Genomic DNA, 21,129 nt, shown 5'->3' on the forward strand with positions numbered 1-21,129 from the left:
CCACCAATCAAATTCCAGTAATTCGTCGCCTACCGGCGAGTCTGGGCACCAGTGATTCAGGCACTTCCGTTTTGGGCTGAAGTGAACCTCTTTCCGTGTGTAAACTTAATCATGGCGGTGGGGAAAAATAAGGGGCTCTCGAAAGGTGGCAAAAAGGGAGTTAAAAAGAAGATGTAAGTGAATTAATATTACTACTGGCATGTTCAGGATTTAATTGCGCGATGGAAAATGTTCACTTCGGGAATTTAATATTTGTGATGTTTGCGATGAAAGTGGATTACGGGAGGGCCCGTCCTGTCCACCGACAGGTCGACATGCCGTCAGTCACCAGGATTTTCGTGATTTCAGGGGTTTCATGCTCTCATTTAGATAATTGGCGTTATGATTCGTTAATAATTGTTTGATTGTTCCATTTTGAGGGGCAATTTCATTGTTGGTGGGTGAAAGATTGTTGTTGAAGTATTTGAGGTTATGCACGTATGAAAACATTTGATTGAAATACCTAGATCTTTCTCTGAGAAATTTTATTGGAGTTTTATTAGAATTTTATTTAAAAAATGAGACAATTTTCTTGGAACTGTTTTACCGAAAATTACGCAGCTTTGGGGAGTATTTTTTGATAGACATTCGTTTATAAATGTTGATTTTTCTATGTGACTCATTATCTTGAGGTTTTTTGTATAAAAATTCTTGAGCATGATTTTTTAAATTTTATTCTGTGGATTATTTTATTTTGTGTTGGAATTTTTCCTATGAGAATTCTTGAGCATGAATTGTCTCGTTTTTTCTCTTCAATTGTATCATATGAAATGAATAAAAATACAGTGAAAAAAAATTAATTAACGTATTTTTATTATTTTTGCAGTGTTGATCCTTTCACCCGTAAGGATTGGTACGATGTCAAAGCACCGTCCATGTTCACCACCCGCCAGGTGGGCAAGACCCTCGTAAACAGGACCCAGGGGACCAGTAAGTCAAACTTATTATTGAATAACGAGGCAACTCCAGCTTCACAGAAACTAGGCACATCGTTTCTGTGACGTTTATAGTTGCGAGATAAATTCAATTAGGTACCACAGCGTTACTATGACTAGGGTAACGACTGAATTCACCGTTGAAACATTAATAATTATTATTAATTCCATTAGCCATTTCCGCGTTTCTTTGTTGAATTTTTACACTTGATTTGAGATTAGCAATAATATTATTCTTGGTAATTTTTATGTCTAAATACATGTGGATAATAAGAAGAAACTATTTTTCATTACATCATCAATGAGTAATTACATTCAAAACTTTCACTTTATTAATCACTTGCTAATTATAATTGGATATTTTTCATTATTATGATGATTAGTAATTAAATCTGATATATTTCCATTCAGCTGTCGATGAAGAATTGCATTAAAAAACGTTGCATATAAAATAAATGTGAGAGAATGAAAATAATCCAGATTTCATTGGGACGATCCAAATCAAAGAAAGAATGGACAATTTAATTTAACAGCAATATATAATTAATTTCAGTTGATTTAATGGTCCTAATGGACCATTTGTTTCATTGAGACGATAATGAAAAAAGAGTTTCTTTCAATTACCGATTGCAAAAGAAATCACAATTAATTTTTTTATTCACCATTGTTGGGATAATAAAACATGAATAATGGCAATTTTTTTAATGTCAATCTCTGATGTCATTAAGTCCTAATGAAGAGAGTTTGATAAAAAAATTGTTAACTTTTAGAGATTGCCTCTGAGGGTCTGAAGGGACGTGTATTCGAGGTGTCCCTGGCTGACCTCCAGAACGATCACGATGCTGAGAGGTCCTTCCGTAAATTCAGGCTCATTGCTGAGGACGTGCAGAACCGCTCAGTCCTCACCAATTTCCATGGCATGGACCTGACCACTGACAAACTTCGTTCAATGGTCAAGAAGTGGCAGACACTCATCGAGGCTAATGTCGATGTCAAAACCACTGATGGGTACCTCCTCAGAGTATTCTGCATTGGTTTCACCAACAAGGATCAGCTTAGCACCAGGAAAACGTGCTACGCCCAACATTCCCAGGTAAATCCATTCGAAATTATTCGCGTTGAAACTCCAGTGCAATTCATATTCTTTGATATTTTTAAATCACAATTTTAGGAATATTAAACTGAGTTGCATATATCAAAGCGCACATCTTACCACGCCTTCTCGAATTATTTCATGAAAAGGTGATATATTGTGGAGCGACAGTACATTTCCAAGTCATTCAGAAAGAATATTTTTTGTGAATATCATTAACCGGAGAAATTCTTTAGATTTCGAGGTATTTTTTAGATGGAATTGATGTTGAAATCGAATTAGAAATATCCCAGTTTCGTAATTAATTTAATTTAAAGTGTTTAATATTAAAATTGGTCAACTAAATTGAGTGAAAATGAAATTAGCAGAAGATTTCTCTTAAAAAAACATTTTATGAATAAATAATGAACATTGTTTTGCAAAGTTAAATTTTTTGCTAAATGAAATTGATTTTGAATAAAATTCTGAAGATTGAGAATTTTCTCAAGAGTTACAAGAATGATTTTTAGGTAGAAAATCTATATTTTTTATAGTTTATTTATAAAAAATGTAATCTTCAAAATCTGAAGTTTTTCCCTCATTTTATGAACGTTATTAAAAAATAGATTTTAAATTTTTTCTTCAGATTTTTTAATGTCAACTCCATAATAAAATTCCACTCATAGTTCAGTTTTTGCTGCATATTTCTGAACATACTGAAAAAATGGTAAAAAACCTTTTATTCTCATTCAATTCTACTAAAAGATCTCTCCAAAAATACATCTCCAGAGTATTTAACTAAACTTTAAGAAACATGTTAATTATCCACTTATTTTCCCATTTTATCAACATCTCTGATTAACCGAAAGCTTAATCCACCAGGTCCGTAACATCAGAAGGAAGATGGTCTCCACGATCACCGACGACATCGCCAAGAGTGACCTGAAGGGTGTCGTCAGCAAACTCCTCCCCGACGCCATCGCCAAGGACATTGAGAAGGCATGCCAGGGTATCTACCCCCTCCACGACGTCTACATCCGCAAGGTGAAGGTACTGAAGAAGCCCCGTTTCGAGCTGAGTAAACTCCTCGAGTTGCACGGTGATGGAGGTGGCAAGAGTGGTGAGCCTGGTGAGGCTGGCTCCAAAGTAGACAGACCCGAAGGCTATGAACCACCAGTACAAGAGTCAGTTTAACACCATTGACCAACGTTGAAAAGAGAAAAAGTAAATAAAAATAAAAACCACTTGCGTTTGACAAAAAAAAAAGAAGTTTCTCATTTAAATGCCTCACGAATTTTCACAAGTTATTTTAAAAATAAATATATTCTCATTGGAGTGGGAAAAATCGAATAACCATGATGCAAATGAATTCATGTATCCATTCACTTTATTTTAATTACAATGAGTCGGTACTGATAACAAAAATTACAGTATATAGTAGAAAATAGAGAGGAAATGTGCTACATGTTTTTGTAACTTCAAACGTCGATGGCGTTGGCAACGACTGTCCAGCCACCGATGAGGAATGCTCTGAAGCTGTCGCTCCAGCTGCACAGGGTGTAGATCAGAAGGACGAAGACCATTATCTTCGTGAAAACGTCCACCCAGTACATCCTGGGAAAAATGTACAGGTTCATTAGTGAAGTCGTAAAACGATCAATCAATCTCCTTCATTTTTTTCTGAGAAGAAGGGAATGAAAACATTCTGTTGAGGATTTTTTTGTAATATCTTGCTATGCAAAACACTTCTTCAGGAAAATTTTCCTATTATTATTTGATTCCTAGGTTATTAGCGAATACTCAAGTCAGAAATTGATTGAGGTTTTTCATTATTTTTTTTGTTGCTGGATGGTAAATATAAGATGCTTGCTTTTTTATTTCAAATGAATGATGAAGTATTGATCTGTCTTATTCAATCATAAATGAGATTTTATGGATTTTCATTATTAAATTATAATAAAATATTGATCTGCATTATTTCATGATTTATCGAAATAAAAAATCCATGAAATAATGCAGATTAATTCGAAGTAAAAAATAATCTGCATCATTTCACAATTTTGTCACGTGAATTTTCCGTGTGTCCCACAAATTATGAAGCGAATTAAAAATGGGAGATGGGCTACTTACACTCGCATATGCCTCCGAGCCGCAGGTAGCGTCTCGGGAGGCTCATTGAGGATGTAAATTCGTGCAGCTCTGATGCAGGCCTCGAAGTAGGCATCCAAATCCATGTCATCCCCGTTGAGCTGGTAACTCTTGCGCTCTCTTTCATTGAAATTATCCCTAACAACCTCGATGCTGTGGTTTTCAAAGTCCCATTGATTGTTGGCGTAGTACTCGAACACCTCGAAGCCCTTGTTGATTCTTCGATGTACTCGGCACATGCTGAATAAAAAATGAGATGACAGTGCAGAGTCAAGTCGTGTTGATGATTAGATTCTATTCTACAGGAGGAGATGAATGATGAATTGATAAAATCGTCTTTCAAGTTCATTATTCAGATTTAAAAAAATAGTAGAGGAACCCAGTGCTTTCGGTCATGAATTTTATTAAATTTCTATTGCAATTCAAAAGAATATTATTGAAATTTGTTGAATTCTAATAAAATAGGTTTTTCTATTCATTTTTTTCCATACGTCTTGAGAACATGAATTATTTGAAGTGATAAAGAAATGCTCAATGAAATATTCTATAGAAAAAAAATCAATAGCATTCGATTTTTCTGCATAACTTATTCTATTGAGACATTTTCCATAGAAATCCTTCAGTTCAAATTTTTCAAGTGTTTTTGTTTACTTTTTTAATAATTATTTTAATAAAAAACAGAAATAGAGTGGAAGAAACTTAGAGAAATTCTCATAGCAAATTTCTCACTGGATATAATTGGGTAGAAAAATGAAATTACTGATTTTTAAATCGAAATATCGAAATCCAATAGAATTTTCTATCGAATTCGCTATTTTTTTTTAAAGGCAGAACACTCCAAATAGCCTTTCCCCGGTCTGATGTTGGCAATATCCCCTGATGAATGCAACTTACATGGGTTTATGACCAGCTAGAAATATCAGAGTATCGATGAAATAAGCCGGTATCATGTGGAAAAATAAAACGCATATATTGTGAATAAAGCGTGATTTCTTCATGCTACCACCTGGATACCAAACAACACCATTCAGCGGAACCTTTTCCGTTATTTTACGACCACGCTCAATAATCTCCCTCCAGGAGACTTTGAACTCGTGGCTACTCGTTAAATTGTAAACTCTCCTCTGGTCTTTGGTGTGTATGAAGTTCCATGATACACCGAGTATGGCATTGACTGCTATGTCAACAGGAAGGTAGTCGGCGTAACCACGCTCGTCGCAGTACATGGTTCTTATTACGCCTTTTCCTGCACCAATTAGGAGGCCTGTTGGTCCGTTTATATTGTCTGTCCAGCCGGGAAGGGGCTCCTTCCACACTGGTATTATGATACTTGGGCTGCAACCGAATCATTTATTTTATTGAGGAAAAAGAGATTTAGATTTTTGTGCGTAAATCATTATTTCGAAATTTTCTCAGTGGAAAATTTCATTCTCAAGCGTTTTCCGTTATTTTTAAAATGTTTTTCGTAATAAAATCCAAGAAAAATCAGCAAACAATAATTCAGTATGATAATTTTTTTTATTTTTTTATTTTTTTTAAATTTTTAGTACGATAAATATATCGAAAAATCAACTTGGGCTGCAATTGAATAATTCATTTTATTATAATTTATTTTATTTAGGAAAAAGAGATTGAAATTTTTCTGCGTAAATCATTATTTTGAAATTTCCTCAATGGTAAATTTCATTTTCAAACGTTTTCCCTTATTTTTGAAATGTTTTTTGTAATAAAATCCGAGAAAGAACAGCAGAGAATAACTCAGTATGATAAATTATATTGAAAAATCAACATCTGTTGTGAAATTCAGGGAAATGTTGCATAAGTTTGAATAAAAAAAATATTTTACATCAATTTTTTAAGTTGTAGCCGATTAAAAATGTCAGAATGATGAATGCAGTTTTTTCCAATCGGCTGTTACTTCTCCATTTTTCATCATGCTTAAAAATAAAGATTTCATCACAGAAAATGACACGCAAAACTCAATTACCGAAGAATTATGGCTGGAATATCGGCCATGACCTCCTCCACAAGTCCCTCGGACAATGCTTTCGTGAAAGCATAAGTGTTTGGCAATTTCCCCAGAATTTTATCGGTCATAGCCTCGACGACGTCGTCCTCCATCCACTCCACGCACTTGATTATCTTGTGGGGATCCGCTGGCGGAGGGTACGGCTTCTCCTGGAGCACCTGCAGAAAGAATAAATTTCCTTTAAGGGGGGACTCACTGAAATTTTTACTGATGAGTTTACGACTTCTGTTTTAATATAAAAGAACGGGAAAAAATTGTGTTTTTAATTTTTTTATTGATCAGGAAGAGACTAGGGGAATAAAATCATGAAAAATGTCCTTACAACGTAATTCTCAGCCCATTGACTCAAATTTTAATTCATAAACGCATAATATGTACACAAACATAACTGAACATTTTTTTTGTTTCAAGTTTTTGCTCAAATTTGCAATATAACTTTTGTTTTAAAATTTTCCTCAAATTTGCTAAAGTGAAGATTTGAAAAAATCGTAATATTCAACTACATTATAAATCATTGAAGTAGGAGTTTTTCAGATTTTTCGAATGATTTATTCAGAATATAATGAGAAAAACTGAAAGATTTATATTTATTTATTTATTGAAACACGAATCCAACAGCTGAACCCAATAATAGCATTCAAAACATACTGAGATATATATCCACGGCAGAACAAGTAAATTAAGAATAGTAAACATTAATTGAAAAATAAAAATAAAAAATGAAAAAAATCTGTGATTTCGAGAAAAAAAAAACAAAAAATGAATAAATGAATATTTATGCATGTATTCTGTATTTGTAAACGAAATTTCAAGTCAATCGATTGAGAATTGCCTCATGAGGACACATTCGAAGTCTCCATCAACCAAAAAATCACCCCCTAATTGTTTTTCATTTTTTTACATTAAATCAGAAGTAGTAAACTCATCAGCGCGATAAATAAAGCCTCTCCGATTTTGAAATTTCACTCGTGATCTCCCCTTAACATCTCTGACATTAGTCCCCTCTCAATTCCCTATTCAACGCTGCATTTTGCAATTGTTAAGTTTACAAAACGGGTCACTGATGGTTATTAATAGTCCCATGTACATACTTTCTCCTCCAAGTGACAATAAGCTGTACTGATGTGAGCAAATAGCTCCAAGTGTTTCATTTCTTTGGCCAATTCGAGCATTTGTTTGGTACCACGTGTATTCAGCAATACAGCACGCTTCAGACGCTCGTCGAATCTGTAACAATTGTTACATAATTCTGTGAATAAAGAATTTGGGAGGGGTGGAGGAGGGGTCAGGGAGTTTGGAGAATCATGCGATGTTATTACCTCCACGGGGGGCGCAATAATTTCGTGTAAAATATTACCAGTCACATGGGAATAAAATGCAACACCAGCAGTTATAGGAGAAAGGAGTTCGCTTTGATTTCAATACACCGAGTTGATAACAAGTGTTTGCACTGCAGTTTTTACTTGATACCACGTTTCCGGATGCGACCGTATCAAGTTTATTCTAGCATTTTTTTATGCAGAGTTCGAATTGCAGATTTTTTTTTCGGTTTTTTACAAGTTTTAATTCAAGAGCTCAATAGAATAGTCGGGGAATTTCATGGAAAATTCTGATGAATTTCTGTTGGAGGTTTATGAGGATTGTTTTTGAGTTCTAAAAAAGTTTTAAAAGTATATTTTATGGGAAAATGGCGGCAAATTTTGATAAAAAAAAAAATGTAAAATTCATGATTGAGAATTCTTCTAGAATTCCAAAAGCAATTCAATAAAATTTTCACACGTTTGAAAACAATTTAGCAGATTTATTTCCAGAAATTTCCACAGAAACATAAAAATTCAATTATTTCTTCATTTCTGTAATTCGAAAAAAATAAAAAACAAAGGATTTGTTTTTTCATTTCAACTGCAATTGATGCATTTCAAATTGCCCGAAATTACCTCACGGTAATTTCAAAACGGCACAATATAATAGTCAGTGAATTGGCTGGAGAATTCGACTGAATTCAGAAATTTTATAAGAATTATATTTGAGTTGTTCAAAATTTTCTGGAATTTCAAATGGCTATTTTATGGGAAAATGTCGGTGAATTTCAATTTTTAAGGAAAAACTATCACATTCATGCTTGAGAATTCTTCCAGAATTCCAAAAGCAATTCAATAAAATTTTCACACGTTTGAAAACAATTTAGAAGATTTAGCTCCCGGAATTTCCGCAGAAAAATAACAATTCAATTATTTCTTCATTTCTTTAATTTAGAAAAAATGACAAACAAAGGAAAATTTTTCATTTCAACTACAGCAGACGCATTTTAAAATGCCAGAAATTACCTCACAGTAGCTGCCCCATGGTAAACAATGCTGATCTTCTCGCAAAGCATTTGTCTATCCTCGGGCGACAATCCCAATCCTGGTAACGATACATCCCCATTAACGACGCAGACGGACTTGTGAAGGGCCGGCAGACCCCGCAAATTCTTCACTTTCTCGAATAGCTGGAACATCAAATCCCCATAAATTCATTTATACGATGACACGAGTGTCGCAATAAATTAAATCGTTAGATAATGGGAATGTGCATGCACCGTGTTTTGAGATTTTGCGATATCTTCATTGAAATCTCCAGTCACGAGCTCGGGTTTCTGTGTTAAGTGGAGGCATTTAGTATAACTACTGGATACTCTCACATTCTCTCGAGCGTGCCCTCGATATCTTTTGCGTGAGACAATATGTGTCAATTATGGGTGGAGCAAAATGAAACAATCGAAAAACGCCTATTTGACGCGATTCAAGCAAAAAAAATTGTTTTTATCAATTTTTTTCTATTATTTTTCGTCATCACGGCCGTGAGGCAGCGAATTACGAGCGCGAAGCGCGGAATGACAAACGATACCATTCCACATACGGCCTAAAAAAACTTTTCTAGCTCACATGATTGTAGCCCTCGCCTTTGGACCTATTGACAAAACATACTATTTTTTTATTATTGGGAATATTGATGAGAATAATAATATTCTATTCGTCTTATAATTCAATTGATTAGATTAGTCCGATCACACTTCTTTTTTCATTCGATTGAAGTTTAATCACATTTCCTTTTTCCCCCTCTGGGTCTCCCTTTGGACTTTGGATTTTGCTGTTTCATTTTCTTTTCAATGAATCCACTGACAAAATCTGCCGTCAAAACTTCTTAATAATTTTCCATTCTACTGAATGCAAAATTACTATTCTCGTCAGTACTCCCAATAATAATTTTAATAATTTTTCAATGTTTTATTTTATCCTTCCAGATTATCCCGTTATGATTATTTCAGTCGACTTAGCGCTTATTTAACCATTTATTTATTAAAGGCTCCAGGGAAACGCCCATCGAAGCCTACAAAGCAGTGCAGAGTAGTACAAAGCATTATTGAAAGCGCAAAGCCCCACACAACACGAACATTTTTTTTTTAAACGATTTTATCCAAGTTTTCGTGGAATATCTCCGAATCTAAGGCAGATAGCGAAATTTTCGTAAGAACTTGTTTTATAGAGCAAATTCAGGGCTATAAAAAAGGTTCAGACAAAAAATTTGCTATCTCTCTTAGATTCTAAAATATTCATTGAAAACTGGCCAGTGAAAATAGATATGTACTTTCAGAGAAAATATTACTGAAAATAATATTATTGCTGCTTGAATCCTCAAAGATAATGAATAATTATCTCTCAATCACCAATAGATCACTCCCGGAAAATCGGAAATCTCGCCGGATTGCATAACTCCGCAGTAGTTAGGGTCATCCTATCACCAGCCATAAAAATTCATCAAGCGACATTTCCCCAAACCCTCCACTCCACTGATTAATCTCCGAATCAAACATTTAACTCGAAATTCACGAGAGAATGATGTATCGGGGAAAGTTTGAGTGGGTAATCATACTGATTGTGAATGTCAGCCGGATGTTTTGCAATGCACACGTGTGCGGAGTTTTAACATATTTCTATTTCGCTCGATTAAAATTGAAATCAATTCGCAATTGGGGATTGACATTTTCCCTCGTTTCGGGGGAAAATAATCTCGCTTCGATTGGATTTTACAGCACGCGATCATCGCTGCGGTTGCAGTAGAGAGATCAGAGACGGAGCGATAAGTCGATTCCTGTGGACTTGGCTCTCAGCTGAGTTTTCGAGGAACATCTCCGAATCTACAAGAGATAGGGAAATTTTCACTATTACCTTTTTTGCAGCTCTCAATTTTCTCTATGAAAAAGGTTCTAACAAAAATTTTGATATCAGCCTTAGATTCCGAGATATTCACGGAAAACTGAATGATAGTCAGGCGATAGTTTATTTCCTGGTATTTTTTTGTTATTCATCTAGCCTTTGAACAATATTTATCGAATGTAGTTCTTGTCAGGAAGTTCTCGGTATCAAAAGTCGATTAAGAACTGGGGGCTAACGAGAAATTGATGACTGCAACCTCTGACAGGCATTAGATCCGATGACGTTGGGAGAAAAAAAATAAATCCTTGATCTCATGGAAGGCTGCGGTTCTGTGTAATTTGTAACGTCAGATGACAAATACTGGGGTCGGAATAATTCCGGAAAAGTCCTCGACAATTCATTATTCACGTCGAAACGGAATAATCGGGGATGTGGGTAAAACGGACAGTTTTCAGTCTTCAAACTCAGCCGGTCGCGTCATTTGATCAGAAAATGGCGATGAGTCTCAGCCGAGGTTTTTCACTCGTTGAAAAATTTCCGGAAGTTTTTCCCCCGTCAATTTTTCCTCAGCGAATTCTTCTTGTTTTGAGTTTTTTCAGAAAATGCTGATTGAATTTTTTTTTCTCTTGACGAGGAAGAAATTAAAAATTATTGACAAGAATCGTCTTTTCCGGAAGGTAAAATTTCTTGGAATAGAATAGAATAATTTATTTCCTCGATGCTACTATTACAGTTCTACATCTACAGAGGCCACATAAAAATATCTCCAGTAACACTCCAATAAATTAGGTTCTTATATCAATAATAATAATGCAGAATGAGTAGCGATAATATTGAATAGAAAAACCTAGCGAATTCACGAGACAATTCTACTGGATTTCTATTAAGCTTTCTATTAGTTTTTGGCTGATTCTATTGAAATGTTCAATAGAAAATCTTTTGTAGAAAAAGTCAATAGAATTCGATTGAGATATTTTCTATAGAAATTCGAAGTTCTTTTGTTTAATTTTCTTGATGAAGAGAAAAGAAAAATAGAATGAAAGACGCTTAGAAAATTTGAGTCAAGGAAATTCTGTACAAAATATCTCAATAGAATTAGATAAATAGAAAAACTAATAGTTTTTTCTACAGAATATTTTCTATTCAACATTTCAGCAGAATCAGCCAAAACTAATAGAAAGTTCAATAGCAATCCAATAGAATTCACTGGAAGTCAAGCGAATTCTCTGGAATTCCCTACAGAATTTTTTCGTGAGAAGAAAAATCAACGTGTGTCAACCAATTGTGTGATCAACCGTTGTAAAATTAATAATTCAAGGATTGATTGGCCTTGCGGTCATTAAATAAAACACCAAATCAATTCAGTAGCGAAGTGGTAAACCAGTATAAGTCGATTTTGACTATTGGCCAGTTTTCAATAAATATCTCGAAAGCTGAGGGAAATAGCGAAATTGTCGTAATTTCCTTTTTTATAGCTCTCAATTTGCTCTACAAAAAAGGTTATAACACCAATTTTTCTATTTCCCTTAGATTTTGAGATATTCATTGAAAACTGGGCAATAGTCAAAATCGACTTCTACCGATTTACCACTTCACTACTGAATTAAAGATGATGTGCATACTTGACAAGTATGCACATCTTAATTGATTTGATGTTTCATTTAATGACCGCAGGCCAATCAATCCTTGAATTATTAGAAAAATCAACATCTCAACACTTTCGTCTACCAAAAAATATCTATTGAAAACCCCAATCCAAACTTGCATAATCCCCCACAGAATTTCCGAAAACCCAAAACCAATTTCTCAACAGAATCTCCTGGACCCGCAATAGAAATTCCCTAGTCTTTCAATAAAATTTCTCCACACCAATCTCGCAACATACAAGACAAACAAAAAGTTATTATTCTTGATGACTAACAAAAAGTTGTTATTCTTGATGCCGTTGTCATCAAGAATAACAACAGCCTTCATCCCCCCGCCCCCATTGTATTAAAAAACATTCATACAAAACAACTCCAGCAAAAGGCCTCGAATTACCAATGCAAATGATAAAAAAAAACCTCGGAAATTTTTTCCTCCGGCCGTCCCTAACAATGCCTCCCCGCGTAATTGTCCCTCCGCGGCAGGCGATTTCGGCAAAAAATGAATTGACTAAGCGCAAGTCGTGGGTTCCGAGTCGCTGGCCTTGCCTCCTGCGCACGTACGATATTACGAGTTTGGCCGGGTATTCCCCTCCACAGGCCCCCGGGAATACCTTGGCCAGTGAGATAGTTATTGCGTTGAAATCATCAGGAGAGATGTGACATAACGGACCAGCCGACACCGGTTACTTTCACCAGACAGATAATACCCATAAGCTCCGCTTGTTACCCTCACTGAGGCCTTGACTCTGTTTTCTCACAAGTGCGAGACACCATACAGCCGAGACACATCACGATTCTCAAATTGTCATACAATATTTTTCATGACTTCTCAATGGCGAATGCTCATCAAAGTCACTAATTTATTTTAACGTAATAATTGCCCCCATTCCGGATCAGTAATGGAACAATGATGGAGCTGTAGCCTTGGATTTTTGTAATTATTTGGGATCAAGCCGCTTCAGACGTGATGAGAAGAACACGTATGAAAAAATTCAATAGAAAACTATTCAATGGAATTCTATAAGAATTCTATGGGGGTCTCTATAGGATTTCTATTGGAATTCTATTGACCAATTCTAGTTGTTTTTTGCGCTGATTCTATTAGATACTCGAGAAGAAAAAACCAATAGATTTCGAATTTCTGTTGGAATTTTTCTCTTGAGATTTTTTCGATTTGAAATTATTGGGCACAAGTTTTTTCCATTGGATTTTGTTTTATTTTGCACTAATCTGAGTGGAAAAAACTTAGAAAATTGAGAAAATTCAAGAGCACATTCCAAACAGAAATTCGAAATGTATTGAATTTTTCTTATCGAATATCCAATAGAATCAGCGCAAAAAACAAAATGGAATTCAATTGGATTCTTCAATAGAATTCCAATAGAAATTTTATAGAAACCCCATAGAATTCCTATAGAATTCCAATAGAATTTTCTGGCGAATTCGCTAGGTTTTCTTTTGAATTTTTTCATGCGTGACATTCATAGAAAAATCGAGAGAATTGGGCTGGAATTCTCTTGAAAAATTGGGCCGCTTATCTGGGCCTTTTTTTCTCGATAGAAATGTTCAGTGCAAAATTCGATAGAAAGCGTTTTTAAAAGCAAGTTCAGTAGAAATCCAACAGAATCTTCTAGGAATTCACTAGGATTTTCAATGCAATTTTTTTGAAAAATATTGAACGCTCGAAAATTCTAAAGGTTTTTGGCCACTTTTATCGCAAAATTTCGGAGCTTTACTGCGCGTTTTTATAGAGAATGTCCAATAGAAACTATTCTATAGAAAAAATCAGTAGAATTTCATCTTTTAAACACCTTTTCGTATGAGACATGTTCGATAGGAATTCCTGAGCATGAATTTTCCAAAGAAATGTTTAATGAAAAATCTTCTATAGAAAAAACTCGAGGCATTCCCTCAGAAATACCTCAGTTCAATTTCCCCGTTTTCAAATATTCCTAAAAGAAAACAGAAGGAAATAACAGTGAAAAAACCTTAGAAATGCCGAGGAATTCCCACAGAAAATCTCCCAACAGAAAAAGTTGTGCAGAAATTTCACTGATTTCCAATAAAATAATCTCTCTGGTTATTTGTTATTAAAAAAACCCGCAGTAAAGCTGTGGAATTCTCCGACAGAATCATCCAAAAGACTATAATTTCCCACCGAATTGGCTAGAATTTTTCCACCAATGTTTTTCGTGCATCCTTTTATCCCGATGACATGCACCTTTTTATGCGGAGCAACCACTTGGCACTTTTGACGCGCTTTCACTCGCCACACATTTTTGTGCAATCCTTAATGAATGATGTCCCCCTGATGTAATAATTTACTTCATCATTCTTCACTTACCGCCGAATTAAAGATCTCCTCGAGTCGATTTTTCGGATCTTTTCCCTTCTTCGGTCTCACGAGAATGTGTATTTTACCCACATTAGGTATGCAGCGTAAAAATTTTTCCACTATCACTTTACCGAGAAAACCCGTCCCACCAGTGAGAAGAATCTCTTTATTCTCAAACATATCAGCTATTCTGTCCGGTAAATTTTCCATATTCGGCTCTGTCATGTTTACCAGACCCCCAACGCCTCTGGAAAAATAATAAAACATTTTATTAGTGAATAAAGGTCGAATACAGCGTGTTTTCATGAGAGAAGAGTCAAGGCAAAGTGCATTAGAAACCTGTGATTTATACGACTCTGTTATTCGCCAGACTGAGAATGTTCATGTGTGCAGAGATTTGGCAATTCCCTTTCATTCGGCTTGAAATTCAATTATGTTTATCTCGTGATTTTTATTAATTTCTCTCTACAAACACAAGTACTCCAATTTCTTAATATTTAATTATCAAAACCTTTCACTATCTCCGTTTCACTCGCTATATTCCACCCGATTCTCGGAAATCATTCAATTTTTCTATCTTTATACGAATTCGTTGGAAAATTCTATTGGATTTTTATTGAATTTTTTATCAGTTTTAAAATATTCTACAGAAAAAGTCAGTAGAATTCGATTTTTCTATGACTTATTCTATTGAAATATCTTCTATAGAATTTCATCGACTCAAATTTTACGAGTTTTTTTTTGGATTTTCTTGATGAGAAGAAAAGAAAAATAAAATGGAAAAAACTTGTAAAATTGCCGAGGAAATTCTGTGAAATTCTAGGAAATTCTATTGACTTTTTCTATTGAATATTTCAATAGAATCGGCCAGAAACTAATGGAAAGTTCAATAGAAATCCAATAGAATTTTCTAACGAATTCGCTAGGTTTTTCAATCGGATTTTTTATTAGTTTCTGGCCGATTTTATTGGAATTTTCAATAGAAAATGTTCTACAGAAAAAGTCAATTCTATAGAATTTCCTTGACTCCAATTTTCCGAGTTATTTTGGTTTGATTTTCTTGATAAAAAAAGAAAAATGAAATGAAAAAAACGTGTAAAATTGCCGAGGAAATTCTATAGAAAAATCGAATTCTATTGACTTTTTTCATTGAACATTTCAATAGAATCAGCCAAAAAGTAGCAGAAATCCAATAGAATTTTCTAACGAATTCGCTAAGTTCGTCTATTAAATTTTTTCGTGCCTGTGCTTTCGCAGACAATTTTTCGTATTACTGCATCTTTAGACACTCCACGTGTATTTATCGCGCCTCGGGTAGAACTGGTTTAGTATTACGATATTTGATGTGTACATTTCTTCGGGGTGACTAGAGCAGTCAGTTTGATTTTTCCATTAGACCGGAGAATGCACATTAGAGCGATTGATGAAACAATGGAAAGTTGCTAATCAGAATTTTCATTGTGATTGCGATTAATCGGGTAATCAGGCCGATATTTCCGCGCTCATTGAACTTCTGCGCAATTAATCGAATTAATTCGACGATATCGCGATAAAATGACCGTTGAAATTTCGCATTTTATTTTTATAAATTCGTAGTTGTTATTTCATCTCACTATTCGGCACTAGCATTGGCATATCATGAAGAATATCGTGAAAAATTGAAGTGAAAATTTGTTCGACGAATTAAAAAAACAGCATTTTACTGAGGAAAAACCCACGTGAACAATTGATGTAGTTTCTGCACAGGTGCCTGCACCGCACGAAGTCTCCAAACTGACTATCCCTTTTAACGATACCGGGACTAACCCGCACTCAACCGACGGAATAGAACTGAGTGAGCAAATTTTTTTTTTCACTCCCGAATGCTGGACACTCGTGGGTACCCCACACTCGACGTATGATTGCGTTTTTTTTCGTGTGTTGGTGCAGTTGTCGTTTATTTTACTCCGAGACCGTGCAATCTTTTTCCCTCACCACTTGGAGACCTGATTCGAGTTGAAGATATGTGCGTGATTGGGGGGGGAATTGTGGTCCAAACATTCAGGAATTATAGGCGGCGGTGGGAGTGGGGGGAAGAGGATTCGGTGTAGTCAGGTGATCCCATCACTGTTTTTTTTGTGTTATTTTTTTTTCATTTTGAATTATTTTCATATTTTAAATTCCATTTATTTTTTTTATTTATTTCGTACTATTTTTGTTTTTCAATTTTCATTTCTTTTTTATTTGATTTAATTTATCTTAATTTTTTTATTCATTTTCGTTATGTTATTTATCTTATTTTATCTTCATTTTATTATTTTATTTTCATTTTTTAAATTTGTTTTTCTTTATCTTCTTTTTTTAATTTTTATTTTTATTTTTTTATTTTGTTAGATATTGATTTATTCAATCGTTGGGTGAATCGATAGGGGTTGGGGTTTCATTTTGTAGACAGGGACGTTTTCAATTGAGAAAAAAATGCTTTTTTCTCTCAAAATTACTGTTTTTATCTTGAAACTTCAACATAATGTTTAATTTTTAACAGAAAAATCATTAATTTTGACTAAAGAACAACATTTTGAAAAATATGAAACATTTGAAAACATGAATTCATATGAAAAATATGCAACAAAAAATTGTTTTTCTTCGATTTTATCATGAGAAACAAATGAAATATCCCTGGAATAAAATAAAAAAATTTACGCTCAATAACTACAATAGAAAAATCTATTGACTGTTTCATATCTAATATTCTTTAAAAAATGAGCATTAGCACAAAAAAATTAATTTTTTCAAATAGATTTCTTGTCTTTTCTATTAAATTTTTCCATACGTTGATTTAAACTCCCCTTTTCCTAACGTTTTGTTCTAAATATGTGACACAAAAATACCAAACTTAATATATGTCTTGAAATTTAATAAACACAAAGAAAAATTACGAAACAATACAAAAACTTGAATTCACACGATTACAATGCTTCATTAAAATGCAAAAAATGCATGAACAAATGGAATTGTATTAATTACATTTATAAATTCCCTGCTGAATATTCTCCCTTCATTTAATATTTCCTCCATTGCGCCACGGAATTTTCAAGAATTCATTATCAACGAATGAACGAATGAACAGCCAATTGACGAAAACGATAATACTCGTCCCGTCGATTGGACCGCGGTATTTCATAAAACCGTGATTTATATCCATCTCTCCGAGAGAGCAATCGACGGGTGGGGAAAGGTCAGCAGATAAGGGAGACTTCGATGCTTGCGTCAAGTGGAGAGAACGAAACCCGTGGTCCAAGCAAATGAGTCAATGAATATGGACATCCGGATGAAAATGATAATGTTACCGCATTTACACTCTCGTTGTTTGACTTTCCTCAATGACGTGGGAATATTTTTTCCATTTTACGTGCAGAGTGATGATTGAGTTTCATTATACGCGAATGGAGAATTTCAAATGACGAAATTTTAATTAATCCGGAGGTTTGGACGGCCGATGTTTTTATCATAAATGCGATTGACAGTTTCGTAATTTGATTGAGAAGAAAATTGCTGTTCTCCATTCATCGTCAGTATTTCATGCATTCTATGCCATTTTTTAATAATACATTTTATATCTTTCATAGTAAAATGAGATTTTTATTCTTGCATTGAACTTATTCAATTCAAATTGATTTTTTTTCTTTAGCTTTTATAACATCAATTTCTGTTTCTCTTTTCACTGCTTTTCATTGGATTCTCATTGAAAATTTCGAACAATCTCAGCAGAATGGGTGTGAGAACCACAATCCATGATTTTTTTAAATAAAATATTCTCCATTAAACTTTCCTATTGAAGAACAGATAGAATTTGAGTAGAATTTCGTCGGTTGACTTTTTGATCATAAATGCGATTGACAGTTTCGTAATTTGATTGAGAAGAAAATTGCTGTTCTCCATTCATCGTCAGTGTTTAATGCATTCTGTGCCAATTTTTTAATAATACATTTTATATATTTCATATGAAAATAACATTTTTATTCTTGCATTGAACTTATTCAATTGAAATTGATTTTTTTTCTTCAACTTTTATAACATTAATTTCTGTTTCTCTTTTCACTGATTTTTTTCGATTCTCATTGAAAATTTTGAATAATCCATTGATTTTTTTTATCAAATATTCTCCATTAAACATTCCCATTGAAGAACAAATAGAGTTTCAATAAAATTTCGTCAGTTGATGTTTTTATCATAAATACGATTGGCAGTTTCGTAATTTGATTGAGAATGAAATTTCTGTGCTCCATTCATAATCACTATTTAATTTATTCTCCATAATTTTTCATCAATACATTCTACATATTCAACACAAAAATTTCTATTTTCAATTTTCTATTGAATTTAATCAATAGGATTTTTTAGGAAATACTTTCCCATTCAATTTTTTCGCCCATAATTGATCCAATTTATTACAAAATAAAATGAAACGTCTTATACTTCACATAATGAATTTATCGAATGCTATATCTTCGTAATTAAGTGTTCACCATCCTCTCAAAAATTATTCTCCCCCTCACTGATTAATCACCAGAATACCTAAAAAGCTTTTAAGGGTGGGGAAAACCCTCAAATATTAACAAAAAAATGATTTTTGATCGTCAGTGGTGGAATGCTCAGCTCCCGAAGCAGTTCGACCTCTATTTGGTGACGCAATTTACTTTCGTGCTCAGCAACTCTCTGGGAGGGGACCGAGTTGCCGAGTCAAACAGGAGAGCAAGTTAAACGATTTCAACATTTCAGGATGCCAAAGCCAACTGCACACCGTGAGTACTCCACCATTACACGTACCACTGGCCAACCTGTTTAGCTACGCATGCTTCTCAATACGCCTTCACTATTTTTCGTTTGTTATTGGGACGTTTTTTATGTACTATTTTGCGGATGACATGCATGAAAAAAAAAAATTATTGAAAAACCTGGCGGTTTCTTGAAGAAAATTTGATAAATTCCTGTTGAAACTCTTCAGGAATTTCATTGGGAGTTGTTTTGAAATTCTGTTTAGTAATTTTATTCATTTTTTTGCGCCAATTATAGTGAAGATTATGCACATTTATCGTGACATTTTTACGTGAGATATTTGGTACTAAAAAATTTGTAGATTTTGATTCTTCTATGAAAATTTTTGCGCATAATTTCTCTGATTTTTTTCCACTGTAGTCTTATTTGTTTTTCATTAGAAAATCCAAAAGAACAAAAAATTAGAGAATTTGTGTCGGAGAATTCGCGTAGAAAAAATTCCAACAGAATGAGTTTTATAGAAAATTCAAAATCACCTATAGATTTTGAATTTTCTTCTTAATTTTTCTTTTAAAAATGGCCATTGATAAACGCACAGTGCAACTGCATAATTTCTAATAGACTTAGCGTGAAAAATGAATATAATTTTTTAATACAATTCAAATAGAAATTCAATAGAATTTCCCTTGAAACTCAACAAGAATTCTGTTAGAGTTGTTTTAAAATCCTACTGAATAATTCTATTCATTTCGTGCTCCATTTCTCAACAGATATTGACAAGAAACAAAACGAGATAGTTATTTTTCTATAGAAAATTCTAGGCATAAATTTCCCAAATGTTTTCCATTGTATTTTTATTTATTCTTTCCTAAGAAATTTTTTTAAAAACACCTGGAAAATGCAGTCCCAAAAATTCTTATTTAATTCCAATCGAATATCCCAGCGAAAGCCCCAGATTTTTCTATTGAATTATCCTGTACCTAGAAAAATGGATATCAACATGAAATGAAGGGATTGTGCAATGAGCAGAGGACATACATCAGAAACTTATTTAATAATATCTATTCATACGATCCAGTACATGTACTCTTTATTTAGACTTGAGCTGTCTTTCAGTAATCGTAAAATTAACCCATTCATCATGTGTTGTCATGTGGGGAATGAGTTCCCGCAATTTTCCTGCAATTTCTAAAATCATCAATCTTCCTCCAAAAGTGGACTTTCTATTTTTGCTTAAACATTTAAAAAATGTTCTCTAACGCTTCAATATTGACATTCAAATTCAGGCCGGCAAAGTTTAAACAAGAAAAGCATTTCACTGGAGAAAAAATAGCCAAAGTACTTGGACATCCTCAATCGTAACAATAAAATTCAGTCGTCTGTTGGGTAGAGATTAGAACTCATTGACTTCTCTCAATGTTCTCGTTGAGGTAATTGCGAACAGCTTGGAGTACAGGAACCAGAGGACTCCTACACAGACTAAAAACATGAAAGTTACGTCTGCGAGCCAATAGAGCGCAAAGATTCTTCTGGCTTTGGGGAGCGTCGCTGGATCTTCCTTCAATATGTACTTTCGAGCTCCCAGAACGTATGTCTTCATGTACTCGTTCCAGTCGTAGGCCTTCGTATCCATGAAGAAAACCTCTTTATCAGCTGGTAGTAATTGCTCCCTCAGTTCTTTCATTCTGTCATTTCTGGAAATGAGAAATTTTTAATTACTACTAATTCATTCATTCTCCAGGAAATTCTCCTGCAATTCTATTCGTTAATTGGACACTTATTCTATCTACTTATTTTATTGAATGATTCCGTAGACAATAATATTCAATTACGGATGACAAAAATTAATTATTAATTAATTAATAATTCAGTAAGTCATTTAAAAAAATTAGAAATTAGAAATTTCAATTAAGTTCAAGAACGCAAGGTATGGCAATTTTTATAACAAGCCATTACAAAAATATTCAA

The 21,129-nt window shown here is 33.9% G+C and overlaps 2 protein-coding genes across 2 annotated transcripts in view; one reads left to right on the top strand and one right to left on the bottom strand.

Annotated features, from left to right (window-relative positions):
- The first annotated feature begins 65 nt into the window (after positions 1-65).
- LOC107041173 (40S ribosomal protein S3a) lies at positions 66-3,260 on the top strand. The gene is made up of 4 exons (XM_015261603.2): positions 66-173; positions 866-969; positions 1,745-2,067; positions 2,929-3,260. The coding sequence occupies exons 1-4, from the start codon at positions 112-114 to the stop codon at positions 3,238-3,240; spliced, it is 801 nt and encodes a 266-aa protein (XP_015117089.1). The 5' UTR covers positions 66-111; the 3' UTR covers positions 3,241-3,260.
- A 155-nt stretch (positions 3,261-3,415) lies between these two features.
- Positions 3,416-21,129, bottom strand: part of LOC107041174 — a 28,938-nt gene continuing 11,224 nt past the window's right edge. The window contains exons 7-15 of the mRNA XM_015261604.1: positions 20,687-20,855; positions 16,017-16,053; positions 14,413-14,621; positions 8,551-8,714; positions 7,315-7,450; positions 6,182-6,381; positions 5,089-5,529; positions 4,177-4,434; positions 3,416-3,660 (exon numbers count right to left, since the gene is read on the bottom strand). Of these exons, the coding sequence (XP_015117090.1) occupies positions 3,525-3,660; positions 4,177-4,434; positions 5,089-5,529; positions 6,182-6,381; positions 7,315-7,450; positions 8,551-8,714; positions 14,413-14,621; positions 16,017-16,053; positions 20,687-20,855 (1,750 nt within the window). The 3' untranslated portion in view covers positions 3,416-3,524. The remainder of the gene's footprint in view (positions 3,661-4,176; positions 4,435-5,088; positions 5,530-6,181; positions 6,382-7,314; positions 7,451-8,550; positions 8,715-14,412; positions 14,622-16,016; positions 16,054-20,686; positions 20,856-21,129) is intronic.

The sequence above is a fragment of the Diachasma alloeum genome, unplaced genomic scaffold (assembly GCF_001412515.2).
Source record: "Diachasma alloeum isolate Michigan unplaced genomic scaffold, Dall2.0 Dall_scaffold_00358, whole genome shotgun sequence".
NCBI lineage: Eukaryota > Metazoa > Arthropoda > Insecta > Hymenoptera > Braconidae > Diachasma > Diachasma alloeum.